Source organism: Crinia signifera, chromosome 7 (assembly GCF_055691185.1).
Source record: "Crinia signifera chromosome 7, ASM5569118v1, whole genome shotgun sequence".
Lineage (NCBI taxonomy): Eukaryota > Metazoa > Chordata > Amphibia > Anura > Myobatrachidae > Crinia > Crinia signifera.
Window position 1 is genome coordinate 3,668,058 of NC_139223.1, and position 23,813 is coordinate 3,691,870.

Here is a 23,813-nt window from a genome sequence, read left to right on the forward strand (position 1 = left end):
TGTGGGAAAGTTGTGACTTGACCTGAATAAGAAAAGTGCAAAAGCTTTTTGATCTGAGTCAACATCTTCTGTTCTGGCAAGAGGCCTAAAGTTTCACTTTTTAGGTGAAAATAACGAAACCTATGAAGATGCTCCGATCTAGTTATATTGGGGGACATTTACCAAAATGGATTCGTATAATAAAAGTGAAAAAAGTCGTATTCGTAGGCGTATTGTCGTGAATTTCTGGCGTATTCGTGAATTCGTAATTTAAGAAGTAAAAAAATCGTACTATCGTGGAAATTATCTTGGCGTGAACTTGTGATATTGAGGTCGTATTCGTATATCAAAATACGACTACGCATGTGTACGAAAAGTCTACACCATCGATAGAATACGACTGATTTTTGCATGGGCTAGGCGTGTTTTCCTCATTTACTAAAAATTCGTATTCGTGAAGTTGTAAAATCGGATTCGTAAACAACTCCCATTCGTACAAAAATTCGTGAAATAAAATACACCCTCCTTGACAAGGTCTATTTTAAAGTGTATTTCACCAGCTTCAATGAAACATATGTGTTATCATTTGAAAAACACATCACACACACACACACAAACACAAACACACACTAATATCGACTATAGGACAAAAAAAAAAACCTAATGGGACAAACTTTGAAAAGGACAAGACAAACAATAGCACAAGACAACTTTCAGAACAATACACACTCAGAAATCACTTTGAACAAACTCACCAAAAATCACCAAACAACTCACCACTGCACCTCTCTCCTACACACTCCAAACTACACCCACAACAAGTTTTGGCGCCTCCACGACTTATATATGGGTGTGAGAGCCCTCCCCAGTGTAAAAGAGATACACCAATCACGCTTGTAGTTTCATTTTCGTAGTGAGCCATGTGGTTGAATATACGAAAATTCGTATTTCATTTCACGACAAATTCGTGAAATAACGGGCTTTTCAGACAAAAATCTCTACGACATTTGTATTTCACCTACGAATCTACGACACTACGAAAACATGCGTAAACCAACATACGAATGCCTACACCATCGGAAAATACGAATTTTAAAAATACGACTTTGTAGTAACTTACACTCCGGAACACGACTTTTTCAAGATCACTATCATTCGTACACATTCGTATTTCCTATGAATACAAATACGAATACGAATTTTTAGGGAATCCATTTTGGTAAATTTCCCCCATTATGTCAGGATGTCTCAGAGTGGTTCATTAATATACTTTAGCATAGTAAAAAAACAGTACGAGCTTGTCCTAGTGCAAAGTGACTGACTGGCGGGAGAAAAAAATCCCTAATAATTGACCCATTTTCATGGTCACAATTGTGAATATTGTGTGTTTTCTCCTGAACGTGTTTATAATAGAAGAAGCACAAATACTCTAAATGGAATTTCAGTGACACTGGGGAAAATTTACCAATATGAAAAACCTAGTTTTTCGTATTGGTATTTCCCCTACGGTTGCATACGACTGTTTAAGTCGTATGCAAAGTCGTGTTCCGGAGGGGAAATTACAAAGCAGTCAGATACGACTGCTTTGTAACCCTCCGATGGTGTAACCATCCGTATTAGCGGCCGTATATACGGCTGCTAATACGAATTATTTCTAGCAGTCTGCATGGATCAGTCAGATCCGTGCAGGCTGCAGAGTGTAAAAAAAAATAGAAAAATAAATAAATTTAAAAAAAAAAAAAAACGGCGTGGGGTCCCCCCCACAGCTGTAACCAGCACCAGGCTGAAGGAGCCGGGCCGGTAATTAAAAATCAGGGAACCCGACAAATAGGGGTTCCCCGATTTTTAACAACCAGCCCCAGGCTCCAGGTCCGGGGCTGGTTCCCAAAATACGGGGGACAAAATGACTAGGGGTCCCCCGTATTTCAAGAACCAGTCCCAGGCACAACCAGCCAGCAGGGTAATGTCACAGCCGGGGGACACTTATTATATAAGGTCCCGCGGCCAAAACATTAACCCTACCGACCAGTCAGCCTGGCCAGGGGCCCTGGGGGAGTGGGGACCCCAGGACTTACCTGACCAGGCTGAAGCCTGGTACTGTCCAGGACTTACCTGACCAGGCTGAAGCCTGGTACTGTCCCCGATGCCCCTGGACGGTGGGCATCGGGCTGATTATAGTGTAAAAAATAGATTAAACTATTGGTTTTTACTGTGGCACTACAAGTGCCAGCAAGCCTCCCCAGCAAGCTGGGACTTGGAGAACCACAAGTCCCAGCCTGCTGGGCATTAAAGGGCCCGCTGGCACTTGTAGTTCTACAGTTAAAAAAATAGTGCACAAAACACACTGACACACTTTTAAAATAAAACTTTAATACACACATTACACACATACTAATACTTACCTATCTTCTTTCCGTAGGTAGCCCTGGTCCTGTGTCATCGTCTTCTGGTCCTGTGTCGTCTTCTGCCTCCATGTCGACCGTCGCTGTCGCCGTCCGGATCCGACGAAATCCATTTGGGAAGCTGTGGAAGGAAACCATACTCACCTGTCCCAGCGCGACGTAGTCCAGGTAAGTGTCTTGGCAAAAAAACAAACCGACAGCCCGAAACCAAGCGGACAGGGAGATGCACGGTACTGTGTGTACATCATGCGGCTCCGCCTCCCGAATGCCGCTATTGGCCGCCTTGCGGCCTAGCGGCTCCTGATTGGCCGCTAAACAAACACCGTGCGGCTCTCTGCTGTCCGGCTGGATTCGGGTGTCGGTTTGTTTTTTTGCCAAGACACTTACCTGGACTACGTCGCGCTGGGACAGGTGAGTATGGTTTCCTTCCACAGCTTCCCAAATGGATTTCTTCGGACCCGGACACCGCCATGGACCTGGAGGATGACACGGACCGTCGACATGGACCTGGAGGACGACACAGACAGCCGACATGGACCTGGAGGACGACACAGGACATCAGGACCAGGGCTACCTACGGGATCAAGAAAGGTAAGTATCAGTATGTATGTAATGTGTGTATTAAACTTTTATTTAAAACGGGTGTCAGTGTGTTTTATTTAACTATTTTTTTTACGGTGGCACTACAAGACCCAGCGGGCCCTTTAATGCCCAGCAGGCTGGGACTTGTGGTTATCCAAGTCCCAGCTTGCTGGGGAGGCTTGCTGGCACTTGTAGTGCCACAGTAAAAAACAATGTTTTTTCTATTTTTTACACCGCTATCAGCTCGATGCCCACCGCCCAGGGGCATCGAGGACAGCACCAGGCTTCAGCCTGGTCAGGTAAGTCCTGGAGGGGGGGGACCCCTTCATTGGGGGGGTCCCCACTCCCCCAGGGCCCCTGGCCAGGCTGACTGGTCGGTAGGGTTAATGCTTTGGCCGGGGGGGACTTGCATAAAAAGTCTCCCCCCGGCTGTGGCATTACCCTGCTGGCTGGTTTTGCCTGGGGCTGGTTCTTAAAATACGGGGGACCCCTAGTCATTTTGTCCCCCGTATTTTGGGAACCAGCCCCGGACCTGGAGCCTGGGGCTGGTTGTTAAAAATCGGGGAGCCCCTATTTGTCGGGTTCCCTGATTTTTAATTACCGGCTCCAGGCTCTGTCAGCCTGGTGCTGGTTTCGGCTGTGGGGGGGACCCCACGCCGTTTTTTTTATTATTTATTTAATTCTTCTATTTTTTTTACACTGAAGCCTGCACGGATCTGACTGATCCGTGCAGGCTAAAACGCAAATAGAACAGGAAAATGGTGTTCTATTTTCCTGTCGTATTTGCGTGGGTGTTTTACACCACTAAGCAGCCGTATTATCAGTACGGCTGCTTAGTAAATCAGAAACCACCATTCTTTTGAATGGTGATTTCTGTCGTATCCTATCGATGGTGTAGGGCATTCGTATTTGTAACTACAAATACGAATGTTCCATCTTTAGGACTACGAATTGTTGTATTTTTGGGATTGTAAATCCCGAAAATACAAATTCGTAGAAAAAAGGTGTATTTCTCCCTACGAATACACCTTTTTTCTACGAATCCATTTTGGTAAATGTCCCCCATAGTGTCACTATACGCATATGACTTGTTAATATATTATTCCAATTATGTAACATCACTCCCACAGGGTTTAATTTAATTGGAGACTTCAAGGAATATTCAGGACTCAAAATGAATTGGAATAAATCCCATATATTGTATATGGGTAAGATAGTCAATCATCCCCAGCTCTCCCCCTCGCCTTAAAATGGGTAACAGCATTTAAGTATCTCGGGATATGGATTTCTCAAGATCCCAAGGAATTTATTCAACTAAACATTCAGCCTCTGCTCAAAATCCTGGAAATTACATTTAAATCTTGGTGTAAATTGCCACTAACAATATCAGGCCGGGTAAATCTAGTACAAATGACTTCCCTTCCGAAGTTACTATGGGGGTTATTCTTATCCATTCGGTCCTCTATGCACTCGCATGGAGGACCGATGGTGCACGTCTGCATGTGCCCATATCCGTGCCAGCGTGCACGCATATGGAAGTGACTTATTTATGCGTGCACGCACCACATCATTCGATGATCGGTGACAATCGAAAGATGTTGGTGGTTACCCGAGGCATGCGAATGGTTGTTTATGCAAAACATCCATTCGCAGCCTGTGCAGGCGAAGGCGCACTTCTAGGGGGCGGCGGGTGGGCATTAATTCGCCAGGCGGGGTTTGGTGGACTCGTAAGGCTGCAATTTTGCAGCCTTGCGAATCAACCAGAATAACCCCCTATATGTAATACAGCAATCTCCATTGTATCTCCCCAACTCACTATTTAGGAAGATCAACAGTACCTAATCTTCCTTTATATGGAACAACTCTCGCCCCAAAATTCAGCTATATAATTTAATGAGGGAAAGGGGAGCAGGTGGCCTTGGACTACCGGATTAATGAGGGAAAGGGGAGCAGGTGGCCTTGGACTACCGGATTAATGCGGGAAAGGGGAGCAGGTGGCCTTGGACTACCGGATTAATGAGGGAAAGGGAGCAGGTGGCCTTGGACTACCGGATTTTAGAAGATACTATATTGCTACTCAGCTGGCACAATTAAGGGCCTGGTTGGCGGAGGACCAGGACAGCGGTACAGCAGTAACAATGGCGGCCCTGGCCACACCAGACAGCAGTACAGGATCCCGCAGGCCCATACCCTGGCATCTGACCACCCCTTAGTGATACAAGTCATAAAGCTCTGGCAGGAAGTAAACAAAATAAGTGACATCCATTGACTCCAAACACCCAATTGAGGATTTATTAAGCTTTAGGGAATTAACAGACCTACAGGTGAGAGAGGTTTGGGGGCCCTACTTAGTAACAACTCGGTACTTGTGAGTTATCTGGACGCCCGATTTTTTGATTGTATGCCTTAAGTTAAGGCATACAATCAGATGCGATGCGATGCGATATCGCATCGCATCGCATCGCATGCGATATCGGATGCGATGACCCGATTTTTCCATAGGAATCAATGTTAAAATGATTCCTATGGAAAAAGGGGTCCTTTTCATACCCCTACTATCCAAGTGGGCATGGAGTTGGATATAAACCTGTGGCGAGCGTAGCGAGCCACCGAGCCCGAAGCGTGGCGAGCGAAGCGAGCCCCGCGAGGGGACGGTATTCCGTGTCCCCTCGCGGGGCTCGCTACGCTCGCCACGCTTCGGGCTCGGTGGCTCGCTACGCTCGCCACAGGTTTATATCCAACTCCATGCCCACTTGGATAGTAGGGGTATGAAAAGGACCCCTTTTTCCCATTGAATTCCATGTTAAAATGGACTCAGTCCATTTTAACATTGATTCCTATGGAAAAATCGGGTCATCGCATCGCATCGCATCGCATCCGATGGTCGCATGCGATGCGATGCGATGTGCCCGATCCGACCCGATTTTCAAATCGGGCGTCCGGATAACTCACATGTACCAACAACTCTTAGCCAGATGTATATGCCAGACAGGTTGAAAACTTTTCTTCAGTTCAAAGATGAGTTTGTGCTACCCTGCATGCATTTTTTCCCAATATCTACAGCTGAAAAGCGCCTTAGAAGCTCAATTCTCCAATTCTCCACCATCATTTGGGGTAACCTCGATTAAAAGGATATAAAAAATGGGGGACAAGAAGAATCTAGTCTCGAAGATATATAAAAGCTTAGGTAAGGCAAAATACAATGATGCTGGAAGATGAATGGTATATGGCAATGTTGTCAGTATCCAAAGCCACAAATGCTTTACGTATACAATTGTACATCCAATTGGGAATGCCAGTTGGTTGCAGCCTTCTGGGGAAAAATCGGTAATTGTACCCTAAGGTACGTTGTCAGCGTAGCCGGCTTCGTGATAATACACTTTTGGATTGTGTGTATTTGTGTAGTGCTTTAAACTTACCCTCCTCCACCGCGACCATCACGATATCCATGCGATCCACGGATGTCCCTGGCGGCAGCGTTGAGTCCCCCTCCTCCGGCAGTCACTCCCCGTGCATGTTCAATGTACATAATTCAGCCTAGTGCTGCTGGGGGAGCATCACATGGTTTCCCTGCTCCCACAGCTGCACTACTCTAATTGTGTACATTGATGGCTACGAGTGCCGGAGGAGGGGATGGAACGCTGCCACCGGGGAGTGACTGCCAGAGGAGGGGGACTAAATGCTGCCGCCGGGGACATCGCTGGATCGCTGAGATCGTGATTGATGCGGTGGAGGAGGGTAAGTATAAAGCACTACACACACAGTATAAAGCACTTCACACACACATGACACACATTTCACACACTAACAACATCATATCCCCACTATCCACGTCATACCACCAGTATCTGCGTGGGTGTGGAGTTAATCTTATGAAGTGTGGGGAACGCAGCGAGCCACCGAGCCCAAAGCGTGGCGAGCATGGCAAGGGTACACATATCTGTCTAATCCACCACTCAACCCTGATCCCTCATTCCTCCTATTGTTTCCCTTCCTAGCCCAGGGGTCAGCACAATCACTACACACTCTACATCTCTGCCTTCCAAATAAATATAACCTCAATGCTATAGAAATCCTGATAATCTCATTCACATCCCAACCACTAACTCATACCCCCTATCCTGTGCCCTCTAGAATGCCAGATCTGTTTGCAACAAACTGGTCTCCCCTCATGACCTTTTCATTTCCAACTCCCTCCATCTCCTAGCCATTACTGAAACTTGGATTACCTACTCTGACACTACTTTTCCTGCTGCTCTCTCTGCTGGGGGCCTCATATTCTCACACACACCCTGACCTGGAGGTTGCCATGGTGGTGGTGTTGGGGTCCTTTTACCCTCTAGCTATGCCTATCAAATCATTCCTCCAGAACATCCCTTACATTCTCAACATTTGAGGTCCATGCTATATTCCTCTAACAACCTGCTAATCTTCGAGTTGCTGTCATTTACCGTCCCTCTGGCATGTCCTCCAAATTCCTCAACAACTTTGATTCCTGGCTTCCTCTCTTCTGAGATTCCCTCGTTATCCTAGGTGATTTCAACATCCCTATCGATAACCCCTCAATATCACCAACCTCTAAACTCCTTAAGCTCACATCCTCACTTGGTCTCTCCCAGTGGACCACCTCAACCTCCCATGTGAATGGGAACTCACTGGTTCTGGTTTTCACTCATCGTTGTGATATTTCTGATTTCTCCAACTCCCCTTTTCCCCTCTCTGACTACCACCTGCTCTCCTTTACCTTATCTCTCTCTGCTTCCCCATCTCTACCTCCTAAGGCTACCATCACCAAACGTAACATTGAGGCTATTGACACCTCATCCTTGTCCTCCCTATTTGACTCACTTCTATCTCTCTCTCATGCCCTGAACTAGCCACTTCCCTATACAATGCATCCCTTACCTCTGCACTTGACACTGTTACCCCACCGACCACAATTAACCCTCGCAAATCAACACCTCAACCATGGCATACCAAATGCACAAGATATCTTCAGAAATGCTCACACACTGCTGAGTGACAGTGGAGGAAATTACGTTCTAAGGCAGACTTCCTCCACTTTAAACTTATGCTCTCATCCTTCAGTGCTGCCCTTTCCCTCGCTAAAGAATCTTACTTCAAAATTCTCATCTCCTCCCAGTCTTCCAACCCCCGACCCTGCCACTGTCAACTCCGTCCTCTGCCCACCACCACCTCCGCTCCCTTCCTCACTGTCTGCTCCTGACTTTGCCACTTATTTCACATACAAGATTGACTCCATATGTGAAGACATTGTATACCATCAGAATGACAGCAACCAGCTACCTACTATCCCTTACCACTCCTCCGCTTCCCTCTCACCTACTCTGACATCTTTCTCCTATGTATCTGGTGAGGAAGTCATGGCGCTCATCCATTCCTCCCCCACCACCACCTCCCCACTTGACCCTATCCCCTCCCACCTCCTCTGCTACCTCTCTCCTTCTGCCTATTCCCATCTTGCCCACCTTCTCAATATATCCCTCTCATCAGGCACTGTCCCCTCTGCCTTCAAGAATGCTAATGTCTCCCCTATTCTTAAAAAACCTACCCTTGATCCTAACACCCTCTCCAACTACTGACCCATCTCTCTCCTCCATTTTATCTCCAAACTACTTGAGCGTATTGTCTACAACCACCTCACTGACTTTCTTTCCTCACACTCTCTGCTTGACCCATTCCAATCTCTCCACTCCACTGAAACTGCGCTCACAAATGTCTGCAATGATCTTCATGCTGCCAAATCTAAGGGCCACTACTCTCTGCTTATTCTTCTTGACCTCTCTGTTGCTTTTGACACTGTGGACCACCCTCTCCTTCTCCAAATCCTTCATTCACTTGGTTTGCTCTCTCCTGGCTGTCCACCTACCTCTCTGATCATCCTTCTCTCTTGACACTACCTCCCCTCCATTTTCACTAACCGTTGGTGTCCCACAAGGTTCTGTTCTTGGTCCTCTCCTTTTTTCTCTCTATACATCCTGTTGAGGTGAGATCATTAGTTCTTTTGACTTCCAATATCATCTCAGCTGATGATACTCAAATCTACCTTTCCTCCCCCGACCTTTCCCTTGTTCTCCTCACTTGTATCTCCAACCTTCTCTCTGCTATATCTTCCTCAATGTCCCAATGCTTTCTCAAACTTAACATGTCCAAGACTGGGATGATCATTCTCCCACCCTCACATACCACAATCTAATTTTCTATTTATGGCACTATTACCTCTAGCCCTTAAGTATGCTGTCTTGGAGTAATAATTGACTCCACCCTCTCCTTCAAACCACATATTATTTATTTATTATCAGTTTCTTATATAGCACACACATATTACGCAGCACTTTATAGAGAATATTTGAACACTCACATCAATCCCTGCCCCAGTGGAGCTTACAGTCTATATTTCCTACTACATATGCACACAGGCATTCTAGGGTTAATTTTTGTTGGGAGCCATTTAGCCTACCAGTATATTTTTGGATTGTGGGAGGAAACCGGAGTACCCAGAGGAGACCCACACAAGTACGGGGAGAATATACAAACTCTGCACAGTTAGGGCCATGGTGGGAATCGAACCCAAGACCTTGTGGTCTTGGGTAACTATTCAATAAACAAGTCATTTTATTCTTCACAGTTATATATTTAGAAAATTGTCTATTTAACAGTCTTCTATTACACCTTCTTTCATAGTGCAAGTGTAATTTGTTTTGCAATTATCTGTGTCTGAGGGGAGGAATTATCTGGCCTGCCTCTCTGCCGTGTTGTGCAGAAATGAGAGTATTGGGAACCATCACTGTGCCTGTATCTGTTATCACACTTGAATTTTGCTGATGTTAAAACAAACTACTTAGTCAAAAGTTCTAATTATAATAAACGAACTGGTCAGTTGCACCTGGGGTATTACAGGGACAGTGTAATATATTTGTCATGACAATATGATAAGTGTTACACATGTTAACAATAGCAGTGATAAGTATATATGGAGTACTATAATAAGGTGAGGCTATAAATAACACATGCACAACAAATGTACCACATTGTAGAGGAATCACTGCCTGGTACCCGGCTACACGTCCTCTGTGTTATCTAATGACGATGAGGCCTATTCTATTCTGAGGAGACTTCTCTTTACTTTGGGGTTTCCATATATTAGTATGAGAGATTGTACTGATGGATATGAGAAGTAAAACACCCAAAATAATGTTGCTGTCATATCACTCATAGAGAACCTTGCAGCAAACATGTACGTAAGGATAGCAAAGAAAGTCAGGTCCAACAACACACGCAGCGTCATTGTCACAGCCGCCCGGACAAGCGCCTGGTCCTGAGGTGATGATCTGACCTGGGACATGTTCTGCCTGATCCTCCAGACATGGTGCAGGAGAGACGTCACACTGAGCCCAATACAGATGAGAGTCAGGGCAACAGGCAGGATGTAACTGGCCACCATAGCAAACATAGCAAAAGGAATATCCATCTTCATTGTAAAACCTATTGGTCCATCAGTTATATTTGTATCTTTTAGAACCATCACATGAGTTTTCCACATTATGTGCAAATTCACCAGAGCTGAACCTATGGCCGATCCTAGGAGCAGTTTGGTAACAGAAGAGGGGAACCCCCTTCTCACCCAGAGAAAGATCCGGTGGGTAATGGTGACGAGCTTCACACAGTAGCAGATGGAGAGGCAGGCCGTGTTCCACAGACTCAGATTGTACATGACCAGCATAACATAATACGTAGGTAAAAATATTCTAGTGTTCAGTTGGGAAAGACGAGATAACAAGTAATAGTTCATCGACATAGGGGGCACCATGATGATATTGCGGAGAGCCATAGAGAGCAGGATTGGGTCACTGATACCAGGACTAGTGATCGTTCTCCAGAGTCTGATGTACACAGAGAGGATGGCGGAGTTCATGATGATTCCATGTATCCCAATTATACATAAAACAATGTCTATCACAATCTGCACAGACGACTGCATTCTGCACAGACGGGCGACCTGTCCTGGTTCCCTTAGTGATATAATGACAGCAGATGGTACCTGTGCCAGTGGTGTAGTGATTACATGCCGGGCAGAGGGAGCACGGAGCAGGGGCGGGCATGCAAATCTGTCCTGTATCTGGTTTCCCGATGTGTATACTGATTTATGTCCTCTGTGACACTGAATATATGGGAGGAGCGGAATCTGTGATTGGAATTATTTTATTTTTATCACTGGGTAACAGATATAATGGATGAAATTGATACTGTGGGGCCAATTTGTCAATGGGTGATCAAACCCATTGTGAGTCATAACACTTGTTGCATATAATTAATGGTGCTCTGTCCAATCAGCTGATAGGAGCTGGTTGGCTGGAGCACCATTTATCACTTGTTGGTAAATGAGCCCCTATATACTGTATACAGAAATAATGTTTAATGAATCAGTTATCTGAAACAGCAGAGACTTGGCAGCCACAATGCAGTCCTGGCCCTGACCTGGGCATATGTATTTCTTACCCCACGGCCCCATGTCAGTGCTGCTGGTGGTCACAAAGGAAAGGTATGTATACTGTACAGAGGGCTCAAGTACATCTACAGTTTCTGCTCATTACATGGAGGATTATTATTATTATTATTATTATTATTATTACTACAATTGTATTTATAAGGCGCCACAAGTGTTTCGCAGCGCCGTACAAAGGAACAGTACAGGGGCCGGGCTGCAGGCATGCACAGATGAGAGAGCAGTGTGTGTGTGTGTGTGTGTGTGTGTGTGTGTGTGTGGGGGGATGCCTCCCGTCTCCTTTCTACCAGTATGTAAAACTGCCAGCCTCCATCACTGTGCAACACCTCACTTCTACTAATAGAAAAACAATAATAATTCAAAGCGCCCCCTCACCAAGCAGTGGGACTTCCAGACCCTAGATGGCTCTCCTGCCACTGACATTTTTTTGTGGATTCTTTACCTCCAGCTGTAAGGAGGACAATGGGTTCACCCTAATACAATTTTTGAACAGTTAAGTCCTCCCAATGTTGTCAGAAGATCATTGGGGAAGGGCCGGATGGTGATCTGGATACAGAGCAGGCTGCTTAGTCCTTATTGCAGATGCTTTATGCTAATGAGAGCGGGATCAGAGTAATGTGGCTGAGCATGGAACAGTGGAACCCAGCTCGTCCTCCTCCAACCTCAGCAGATGTTGGGGCTACAGCAACATGTCCATCATCTTCTGTCCTGGCATGGGAGGCCTTTAAGAAATTTAAGCAGACGCAGAAGAATGAGGACAAAGAGGTGTATCTTGTTAGACAGAAGGAGGCTAAGAAGGTAATCAGATGTGCAAAAGCACAGGCTGAAGAGAAAATGGCCCAGTCAGTGGGTAAAGGGGGGAAAACTTTTTTTAGGTATATAAGTGAAAGGAGAAAAACAAAAAGTGGAATAATTAGACTGAAGACAGAGAGTGGAAGTTTTCTTGAGGGGGACAATGTAATAGCAGATAATATTAATATTTATTTCTGCTCAGTATTCACTGCTGAAAGAGAGGGGAAGGGGCCACAGTTAAGTTGCAAGTATAGTCAGAAAACTGAGGGAGAGACAAGTACATTTACAGAGGAGAAAGTCCTCACAGAACTCTCAAAACTGAAAGTGGATAAATCAATGGGGCCAGATGGGATACATCCAAGGATACTAAAAGAGCTTAAAGGGGAGCTGGTAAAACCAATAACAGAATTATTCAACCAGTCACTAGCTACTGGAGTAATCCCAGAGGACTGGAAAACAGCGAATGTAGTCCCACTGCACAAAAGTGGAAGCAAGGAAGAGGTAAGCAACTATCGACCAGTGAGCCTTACATCAGTAGTAGGGAAATTGATGGAAGCACTCTTAAAACAAAGAGTTGTAGAATATCTCAAAACCAGCAATTTACAGGATCCAAAACAGCATGGGTTTACTGGGGGAAGATCATGTCAAACAAATCTTATTGACTTTTTTGACTGGGTGACTAAAGTAATAGATCAAGGTGGGGCTGTAGATGTAGCTTATCTAGACTTTAGTAAAGCTTTTGACACTGTCCCACATTGCAGACTGTTAAATAAACTTGTAAGCTTGGGATTGGATTCTAAGATAGTTTATTGGATAAGAGCGTGGTTGCAGGACAGAAAACAGAGAGTTGTAGTAAACGGAGTACAGTCAAAGGAGGGAAAGGTTACAAGTGGAGTACCCCAGGGATCTGTACTTGGACCGGTGCTTTTTAATATCTTTATTGGTGATATTGCAAATGGAATTGAGGGTAAAATGTGCCTTTTTGCAGATGACACAAAGGTATGCAACAGGGTAGACACACCAGGAGGGGTAATACAAATGATTGAGGATCTAGGCAGATTAGAGAAATGGTCAAGAGAATGGCAACTACAGTTTAATGCCAAAAAATGCAAAATCATGCACTTGGGTCTCAGAAATCCAAAGACTCAATATAGTATACATGGCACTATAATGGAAACTACTGAGGAAGAGAGGGATCTAGGTGTCACTATTTCAGGGGACTTAAAAGCAGGTAGGCAATGTAACAAAGCAATGAAGAAGGCAAGTCAGATGCTTGGTTGCATAGGGAGATAGTAATAATGCCACTGTATAGGTCATTGGTACGACCTCACCTAGAGTATTGTGTTCAGTTCTGGAGGCCATATCTCCAGAAGGATATAAATACATTAGAGACTGTACAAAGAAGAGCAACTAAAATGGTGCATGGCCTACATCACAAAACGTACCAGGAAAGACTAAAAGATCTTAATATGTATACTTTAGAGCAGAGAAGGGAAAGGGGGGACATGATAGAAACTTTCAAATATATCAAGGGCTTTAACAAGGTACAGGAGGGAGACATTCTTCACAGGAAAAGGAGCAACAGAACACGAGGACATGCACTGAAACTAGAGGAAGGAAGATTCAGGGGAAATGCGAGGAAGAATTTTTTCACAGAAAGAGTAGTAGATAAGTGGAATAGCCTCCCAACAGAGGTGGTAGACGCATATACAGTAGTACAATTTAAACATGCTTGGGATAAGCATATTGATATCCTTACACAAAAATAAGGATCAAATATGGTTTGAGGTAACATGTTTAAAAAAAGGGGCAGACTAGATGGGCCAAGTGGTTCTTATCTGCCGTCAAATTCTATGTTTCTATGTTTCTATGGGAGACCACAGGAAGTGACACATCAAGGTGAGAGATCCCTCAGCCTGTCTGTCTGGTTGCGGCAATGTGTCACCATGCTGTATGTGTGTGACCCTGTATGTTTGTACAGATGTGTGTTTGTAATACCAACTGCTCGAATTTTCAGCTGGTCTACTCTTTTCCCCTGTAAAATGGTTAAATGATATAGCAAATCATTTTTAAAAACAAAATATGGGACACCCTCCGGTGGCAAAATAGCAACCACCTTACATTAACCTTTCACAATTTCAAAGTCATGTACAAAATTTCTATCATCCCGTTGGTCTTGCTCAAAGTCCTTCAATTACACTTTTTCACCAATAGGGTCCCACTGGGCCACAGTCTTGTTTCCTTAGGTGAAAAAGTGGCTGAAGAGCTATCCCAGATGCCAAGCTTTAGTATTCTCTGGTCTCCAGCTCCTGTGATGCCTCAGTTGCTGACCGCTTGTCCGCATCAAGCCATGTGTCAGGTACCGTCGCCTGGGTGCCGGGGATCCCGGACAGACGGTGGTGCAGGGTCAGCACAGCAGCACCGGGGACACTGCCAGGCAGCCTTCCAGCTTCTGAAGCCGCCATCCGGATGCCAGGGATTCCGGACGGTCGGCGGTCAGTGCAGCAGGGTGGGGGACGTTGCCAGGCAACGTCCCAGACCGCAATCTGACGTCGGGCATCGGGACGTTGCTATGCAACGTGCCTGGACTTCCGCCCGGCAGCTGACGACGTCAGACGCCGGCGTCATTCAGGGGGCGCCAGATTCAAATAAAAGGCCGGCGTCTGCTGCACACAGACGCCGGTTATAGCTCTGCCAAGCTGTTTCTGGTCCCCAGTGGTTGCAGTTCTTTGGTGGCTTCTTGCTGAGGTTTTCCAGCAGTCCTGCTGCCCGCCCTTGGTATCTGTTTCCAGACTCTATTCCAGGTCTGTTCCTCTTGATCCCTTCGTGACCCTGCTGACAGCTTAAGGTTCCTTCATCTGTCCCAGGTCACGTAAGTGCTCCAGTGGAGCCTGGTATTTTGCTCTTATTTACCGGCAGCCAGCCGGCCAGTGTTACAATCTTTTTGGCTACTTAGCCTGTTTGTTTAGTTTGAGGGCACAGGCCTCCTCCCCTCCGTGGGCCCAGCCTGTCTCCCTCTCTGGTGGTTACCAGTACCTTATTTCTGTTCTCTTTGTCCTTCTTTAGTTCTTTGGGGTAGGCAGGGCGTTCCTGTTTATTCTGGTTATTGTTTTGGGGATTCGCTTCCAGCCCTTGTTACCTCTCCATGGAGATTCCCCGCAGCTCCCTCTTTGTGCCTGCGACTGGGTCGCATTCCCATCTTTGGCCTGGTGCCGGCAGATAAGGGTCATTACCAGCTTAGGCCCATTAGCTAGTCATTCCTCTTGAGCCAACCTCTGATGATTGCATATTTTTTGTCCCCTCATAAGACCTGGCTGCATCGGGGTTGGAGCGGGCATAACTCGCTCCTTCGGACGCGGCGGCCACAGGTGAAGACTAGCCTTCGCAGGGGTTTGTCATCTGCCCGAGGTGCTCAACAGAGAGAGTGTAGGGTTCGCCGTGGCCATCCTAAACAGTGGTCACGGTCATGGGCTCACGCCTGACCTCCCACTCCCTGTTCCCTGGTGCACCAGTACACAACCCTCAGTCAGACATAACATTATAACCGGCCATAACAGGTTGTATAAGGGGTCTTGTATAACCATTTTTTGTTGGGGTGTGTGGTTCTCAGTACCATGAATCCCACTACTCAGAATGTATTGCCGCTATACACACTTCCGGCGGAAGTGAAGTGCGTTCCACCTGCGTGGAACGCACGCTACTAATCAACCTCTTTTAGACCATTACAAGCATTTTATATGCCTATACTTTATATACAATTGTAACTGCAACACCGTTTGTCCTATGTGTGGCATTATATACATATTAATTAGCCTCCATTAAGCAATTTTATCCCATTTCAGTTAACGTGTAACCACACCTCCCATAAGGGTGGTCCTACACCCCTCAGGTATAAATAGAAGCTCCAGGCAGATAGACATTACACCTTGACAAAGACAAATACTGTTGAAACGCGTTGGTGTTTTATGATGCTGGAGGAGACTATTTGAATTGTATTTGTCATCAAACAAGTCCCTCCTTTTTACTATTTTTATTCCAAATAAATTTCTACAAAATTTTTTAAATATTTCTGCCTGGACGTGATCTTATTGGAAAAGAAACCGTTATATGAGGATCCACCACGAGGATAATGTAAGCATACAAGTGAGCGTTTGAAAGATACCTTGATGTGTTTTATACCACCCGTTTGAATGTAAGCTTATTGTAAGCACTATCCATTACTACGCACACAGGAGGTGAACCCATAAAGAATAACAACACTATACAGAGGAGAACCTCATTTGTGTCCTTTTGGGGAATACAGACCCAGTATGAACTTTTGAGAAGCAAATTACGCTATATGTACTTTTTTTCTTTTTTATGTACGAATCATCCTTGAATTGCGGATGGTACACATTCCATACCTGGAACATATGAGGCATATGAGCACGTAACTACTGGTTTATTATTATTTTTTATTATCTTCTTTTTTTATGTACCCATAACTTTGAGCGCTACGAGGATCACACAGCATCTTGTGTTTTGTATCATTTGTGTAGAGGGACCGAACTATCCCTCATTGTGGTTTGTAATCTTCATTGCTGCTCTAGGCGCAGTTGCTACAGTGGAGAAAAAAGTTTTTTGTATACCCACTACTCAGACATTCGCTGACCAGCTCCAGGGGGTAACTCAAATGGTTAGAGAGCTGTCTTTGAAGGTAGCCTCTCAGTTGCGCCCGGCAGAACTTGAGGTTCCAGAACCAAGAGTTAACTTACCGGATCGCTTCTCTGGTGACAGGAGGGCTTTCTTTAGTTTTCGTGAAAGCTGCAAATTGTACTTTCGGCTGTGACCTCGGTCTTCAGGATCAGAGTCCCAGCGTGTGGGCCTGGTGGTGTCCTTATTACAGGGGGACCCCCAAACTTGGTCCTTTGGACTTCCGGCAGACAGTCCTGCCCTGTCCTCAGTCGACAATTTTTTTTCTTCTTTGGGTCTTTTGTATGATGATCCTGACAGGGAGGCTTCTGCAGAGACCTGCCCTTAGACAAGGGAAGGACCCGGCGGAGGTTTACTGTACGGAGTTCCGCCACTGGGCTAATGACTGCGGTTGGAATGACCCTGCCTCACGGAGTCAGTTCCGCTGTGGTTTGTCTGACGCTATCAAAGACAGTCTTATCCAGTATCCAACACCTAAATCTTTGGATAAACTGATGGAATTGGCAATCAGATTTGATCGCCGCCTCCGTGAATGGAGATCTGAGCAGGGTGTTCAGACACGACCACTTCCGTTTGTTCCCCTAGTCCCGGAAGATAGCGAGGAGCCTATGCAGCTTGGGGCTACTCGCATCTCGCCAGAAGAAAGAGCCCGCCAGTTCAGTTCCGGTCTATGTTTATATTGTGGGAACAAAGGACACATCCTCAAGAACTGTCCCAATAAGCCAGTAAAAGCCATGGCCAAGTGAACGAGGAGAGGGTTCACTTCGGCCTACAGCTCTTTTCCTCTCACGATTCGCTCTTAGTTCCTTGTTGTGTTTCATATCTGGGCAATAAGTTTTCCGGTACCGCATTTATTGATAGTGGTGCGGACGGAAACTTTCTAGATATCACCCTTGCCAAAAAATTGGGGATTCCCCATCTCAAACTCCATGGGCTGGTTACTTTGGCCCTTATTCTGATCGGTGCGTCCGTTCGCGAATTCTTTCGGCGCGGTCCGCACGCCACGCTGTGCGGTGGCGTACGGCTAACGTCCGTAGAAACGCCCACGTGTCCTCCGCATTCGGACGGACTCACTCTTTAAGAACAGGGCGTGTTTACGGACGACATACAAACCATGCGTGTGCGGGGGAAACAGTCAAATTCTTCACGGTGTGACCGCGTATGCACGGCCTTCCCGTGTCAGAACGCACGCGAGCCGGGCACTACGCACAAAACCAGACTACTCTTATCTGAGTTCCCAAATAGATCACATGACACACTTAGGCAATTATCAAACCACTTTGAAAACAGATTGTTGCTCCTGGTCATCTGTTATTTATCTAATTGATCCTTAAACACTTACAAGCACTATACATTAACACTATCATTCCCTATGGGGATAAAAATGTGATCTACCCTTTTGCTGCGTACATAACTAAACATCAACATGTTTTTTTTTTATATGCTATTTATACTTTTAATGTTAAATACTAAAATAACACACAGACAACTTCTTAATGAAAGGGTAACTTTTATTTACAAAAACAAAACAAAACAAAAAAAAACTTAATCCAGGAGCAGGTCGCATAGGTCCTGGACATGGGCAGCCATCCTCATGAGGTCCTCCCGCAACCTCATGAGGGCCCCTCGAACACCCTGGGCTGCCTCCTGGTAATCTGTGGGCATGAGAAAGGGGGTACAACATTGTGGCCGGAGAGCCCGGCACACGGGGTTAATGGCGGCTACAGCACTGAAGGGGTTAACTCTCCGTGCTTTGCCGTTATTCAGAACAAGGGCACTTGACATATTTTAAACTGTATGAGTAGCACTGAGCTGGGACAGGACCCTTCTGCAGTGCTGATGTAAGTTGTAGCCTGCTGCTGGGCACAAGGCACTGAGCTGGGACAGGACCCCTTCTGCAGTGCTGATGTAAGTTGTAGCCTGCTGCTGGGCACCAGGCACAGATTATATGTACTTATGAAATATATGTTTGGCACTGAGCTGGGACCGCACCATATATTGTGTATATTGTATTGAATATTGAGGAATGCATTCTGGACTTACAATGCACTTTGTACATTTCTGGAGGAAGGAATTTAGCAAATCTTGGTGATGAGGAAATGAAATGCTAATCTGCCCCTCTTGTCAGAAGGTCTGTGAGTGTCCAAAACACAGCAGGGAGTAGGCTCTGTGTCTGAAGCCCTGTGTAAAAGGTGATAAGGAAATTTATGTACTATATGTGACGGGTCACTGAACCCAGGCCATCCTGTGTGCCAGGTGTTGGTAATGCAGACATTTGTGTTTCTTTATGTAAACATGTCCAGGAGATAAATATCTCCCCTGTTCCTGGAAGTTATAGATTCTAAGGAAATTGGACTCATCCTTTGTAGTATGAAATCTTGGTTCGTTATGCACTGGAAGTAACATGTCAGATTAAGAAACAAATTGTAAATGTATGGGGGAGGATCTGATAATGTCAGTGTGTTTTCTGTCTTTATAATCAGGGCCTGTGAGCCCAAGTTGTTGTACTTCTGCCTGTATCTGAATGCTGTAACATCTGTATGCTGTATACCTCTGCAAGGAGAAGGGATCTTTTCAGATCCATTGGCAATAAACCATCTTTTGCCCAAGAAGTCTGCTTCATCTGCGACCAACAGAATTAATTGCAACAATTCCATTCTCCGGCTGTTCTGGGCATAGCATCCAGCGTCTCCGAGTCTCCGCTCTGCCAGCTACCAAAGCAGAGGTCTGGTCCGTGACCAGTGGGGGACCAGTCGACACCATTAGCGTGTCGACGCAGGTAGTACTCAGGTGCCCGCGGTTGGGCCTGAGGAGGTATCCGTGGTTCCAGATGCCACGTAGGAGGAGTCTGGTGGTGGCAGCGATAACCCCGCCCACTGCGTAGTGGGTGGAGTCAGTAACAGGCGGTTACTGACGGTAACAGGGAATCCCCTATTGGCCAGGTCCCGTGAGACCAGAAACCGCTATCTGTGGACCCGAAGGGCGTAGCCAGAGCTAAGGGCAGGCGTCCGGTCACAGAAATTGGTGGCAAGGCGGTGGGATAACCCAGGCGGCTTTTCAGTCACCCGATTGGAGAAGCCGAGTTACTCAGGGAGGAGTAACTGCAGCCAGGAGAACGCGCAAGATGGCGGACTTCAGCGGAATGTCGAAGGATGACCTCGAGATCGTGTGTCGGGAGAAGGGTGTGGAGATCCCTTCCAAAGCAACTGTAAACGAAATGAGGGCGGCGCTCAAGCGCTTGGAGGAGTCGAGTCCGGAGGAGGTGCAGCACGCTGATGGTGACCGTGCCCAGGAGGACAGCCACACAGAGGACCTTCATCTGGACCTGGTGAGACTCACAAGCCCCGCCCCCTCTAGCAGCAGCAACGTTTCCCAACATTCCCTAGCAGGGCCAGGATCCCCGCGTCCCAGGGTGGACGGCTCGGATAGCCTAGCGGATCGGCTAGCGGAATTAGGGGAGAGGGCAACGGAACAAGAACGCATGCTCATCATTCGGATGTGGCATGCGGAGCGGGCACCAAAGGCTGTGGTACCCCGGGCGCCGTTGTCAGCTGCTACCCCCCGAGCGGGACGGATTCAGTTTGCCAAGTTTGCCGACAGCGATGGGGACATTGATGGACATTTGCAAGTTTTTGAGAGGACTTGTAAATTACATGATTTGCCCAAACAAGAGTGGGTAAGACACCTTGTACCCACCCTGCATGGAGAGGCCTTGGAGGCCTATCGAGGAGTGGCCAATGAGGACTGTGGGGACTATGATGTTGTCGCCAAGGCCCTCCTCCAACGGTTTTTTGTAACTCCTGAGTCCTACAGGAAAAAGTTTCGGGACTTGCCAAAGAATCCGGGCAGCACCCACGAGCAGTTTGCCACCCAGCTGCGGCAGTACTTGGTGAAGTGGGTGCAGGAATCAAAGGCCACAACCTGGGACACCCTGATTGATGTGATCTGCAGGGAGCAGTTCTACCGCAGGTGTGCCCAGGAAGTGAAGGAGTGGGTGCTAGATCGGGAGCCACCCAACGTAAAGATGGCTGCCCAGCTAGCGGACAAGTATGTGGCAATTCGGTCACAGGGGCTGAAACGCCCAAGTAGCAGCCCACTACAAAGGACTTTACCACCAGGGGGACACCCCTCTTCAGCTCATCGCCCCCCAAAGCAAGCATCTTCCAACCCGGGTGCTCTTGGCCAGCAATCGCCCCGCAGCGTCCCTGCGAGTAATCAGGGATCATCGGAGCCCCACCTGGTCAAGAAGTGCTACAGCTGTGGGAAAATCGGACATCTGAGGATGAACTGTCCCACACTGCCGGCACACCAGATTCGCGCTACCAATCCGAATGCTGGATCCCGGCTTGCTTGCTTGACCCGTGGAGATGAGCCCACAGAGACTGTACCCCCTCCAGTCAGTCCGATGGAGTGTGGTGAGAAGCAGGCAGACTCTGCTGATAGAGTCACCTGCATGGCCATGCGGCCTCTACAGAATATGTGGCGGCACCTACAGGCGGTCCAAGTGGGGCCCCTGCAGGGGGAAGGCCTGAGAGACTCTGGGGCCTCAATCACTGTGGTGAGCCCCAGACTGATTGATCCTGCTGCAGTATTGCAGGGTCGCACTGCCAAAGTTACAATGGCAGATGGAGCGGAGCGAGAGGTACCCATGGCCAGAGTCTACCTGGATTGGGGAGCTGGACCAGAGTTGCGAGATGTTGCCATCATGGATGGCCTCCCAACAGATGTAGTCCTGGGGAATGATCTTGGGGGTGGAATCGTTACTACATTTGCTAACGCCATCGCCTGGAGTCAAGCTGCCAGACTACAGTCCTTACCATCGACACCAACACAGCCCAGCCATGAGGAAAAGACCACCGCGGCCAGACAACTGCCAGCACAGCCAACCATAGCATCAACCAGCCCAGAGGAAAAGACTACAGCGGCTAGATCAGCGAATCTCCCCAGCATGCCTTTTGCCTCTGGTGTGCCTACGTCCCCTAGCAACGCAGAGGATGTGTGTGCCAGCTTGTTGTATCCTGTGAGGGTACACAGCGATGCTCCTGTTCCTAGTGGTTTGCCAACTCCAGCGGTGAGTATGAGTGACCACACTGACCTTTACATGACTGACCCAAACCAGAATGACCCTAGACATCCCAACCTAGCTACCCCTGTAGAGTGTCCCCCTTTAGGAGAAAGTGAAGGGCACTGGCAGGGGGTTCAGGAGGCTCCGCTCTCTGACCCATCCCTGACAGGCATAAGGTGCCAAGCTCGCAGCGGCCTTGATGGGGTGGGGGTAGGGAGTGTGCACGGGCAGGAAGGGTTCAGGCCCAGGGTAGTCAGGAAGGTAGAAGGGTATACACCAGAGAGGGTGGGTTCCCCAAGACATAGGTCCTTTGAGGAGGACAGGAGGGCAGGTCTGACAGTTGTTGCAGACGGGTGCCCGGGAGAAGTGACAGGGGTGCAGTGCCTGGAGGATAGTGTGGGAGGAGACAGAGGTAGGCCCAGACCAGGGAAGGTAGAGGCGACCAGAGGCTGTCCCCAGCCCACAACCCCCAGACAGGTACTGACCTTAGAAACTGTAAGGCCCTACAGACAAGTTGTCCCTGACTCTAGTTTGGTAGTGACGTCCCTTACAGTAGTGACTAGGAAGGGTCTTCCCAAGACAGTGGACTGTACACCTGCTTGTGAGTTGGCATTCCAGTCGCTAAAGGAGGCTCTGGTACCAGCTCCAGTGCTGATGACGCATATTTATTACCAGGACACTGTGGTACGGACTATTGCGTCACTGCACGGACTGGAAGCAGTACTGAGCCAGGAGGAGCCATGTGGGCAGGAGCACCCTGTGGCTTGTGTGAGCAGAATACTGCTATGGTGGGAGGTGGGGTATGCCACAATTTGGACACACTGGGTGGCAATTGTGTATGCAGCAGACCAGCTTTGGCACAGATGGTGCCACTGGCACCCCACTGGGGTGAAGGAACACCCACCTGATGAAGGTTTGCCTCCTTCATTGGGGGAAACAGACAGACTGTTGTTGTGGGGCCTTGGACTTGTACACTGTGGTGACTGTGTGGACTTTCAGCACCAACCGGATATGGCCCACTGCAGTCTGGAGGAACTGTCTAGGCTGGGGGCCAACACCCCCAGGCACTCGAAGTAACCCCCAAATGGGCTGCGGGACCAGGAGCCAACTCGTTGGGACATGGCCCTCTGGTTTCCCGCTTGAAGGGGGGGGAAGAAGTGTGGCCGGAGAGCCCGGCACACGGGGTTAATGGCGGCTACAGCACTGAAGGGGTTAACTCTCCGTGCTTTGCCGTTATTCAGAACAAGGGCACTTGACATGTTTTAAACTGTATGAGTAGCACTGAGCTGGGACAGGAACCCTTCTGCAGTGCTGATGTAAGTTGTAGCCTGCTGCTGGGCACAAGGCACTGAGCTGGGACAGGAACCCTTCTGCAGTGCTGATGTAAGTTGTAGCCTGCTGCTGGGCACCAGGCACAGATTATATGTACTTATGAAATATATGTTTGGCACTGAGCTGGGACCGCACCATATATTGTGTATATTGTATTGAATATTGAGGAATGCATTCTGGACTTACAATGCACTTTGTACATTTCTGGAGGAAGGAATTTAGCAAATCTTGGTGATGAGGAAATGAAATGCTAATCTGCCCCTCTTGTCAGTAGGTCTGTGAGTGTCCAAAACACAGCAGGGAGTAGGCTCTGTGTCTGAAGCCCTGTGTAAAAGGTGATAACAAGGAAATTTATGTACTATATGTGATGGGTCACTGAACCCAGGCCATCCTGTGTGCCAGGTGTTGGTAATGCAGACATTTGTGTTTCTTTATGTAAACA

At 47.4% G+C, this 23,813-nt stretch overlaps 1 protein-coding gene across 1 annotated transcript; it reads right to left on the minus strand.

Moving 5' to 3' along the window:
- Positions 1-10,080: 10,080 nt before the first annotated feature.
- On the minus strand, positions 10,081-10,899 carry LOC146020614 (taste receptor type 2 member 9-like). Its single transcript, XM_083153865.1, has one exon. It carries the CDS (start codon positions 10,897-10,899, stop codon positions 10,081-10,083), a length of 819 nt encoding a protein of 272 aa, XP_083009991.1.
- Positions 10,900-23,813: the final 12,914 nt, after the last annotated feature.

Coding starts and splice junctions, on each gene's coding strand:
- LOC146020614 (XM_083153865.1), bottom strand. CDS start 10,899: ATGAACTCCGCCATCCTCTCTGTGTACATCAGACTCTGGAGAACGATC.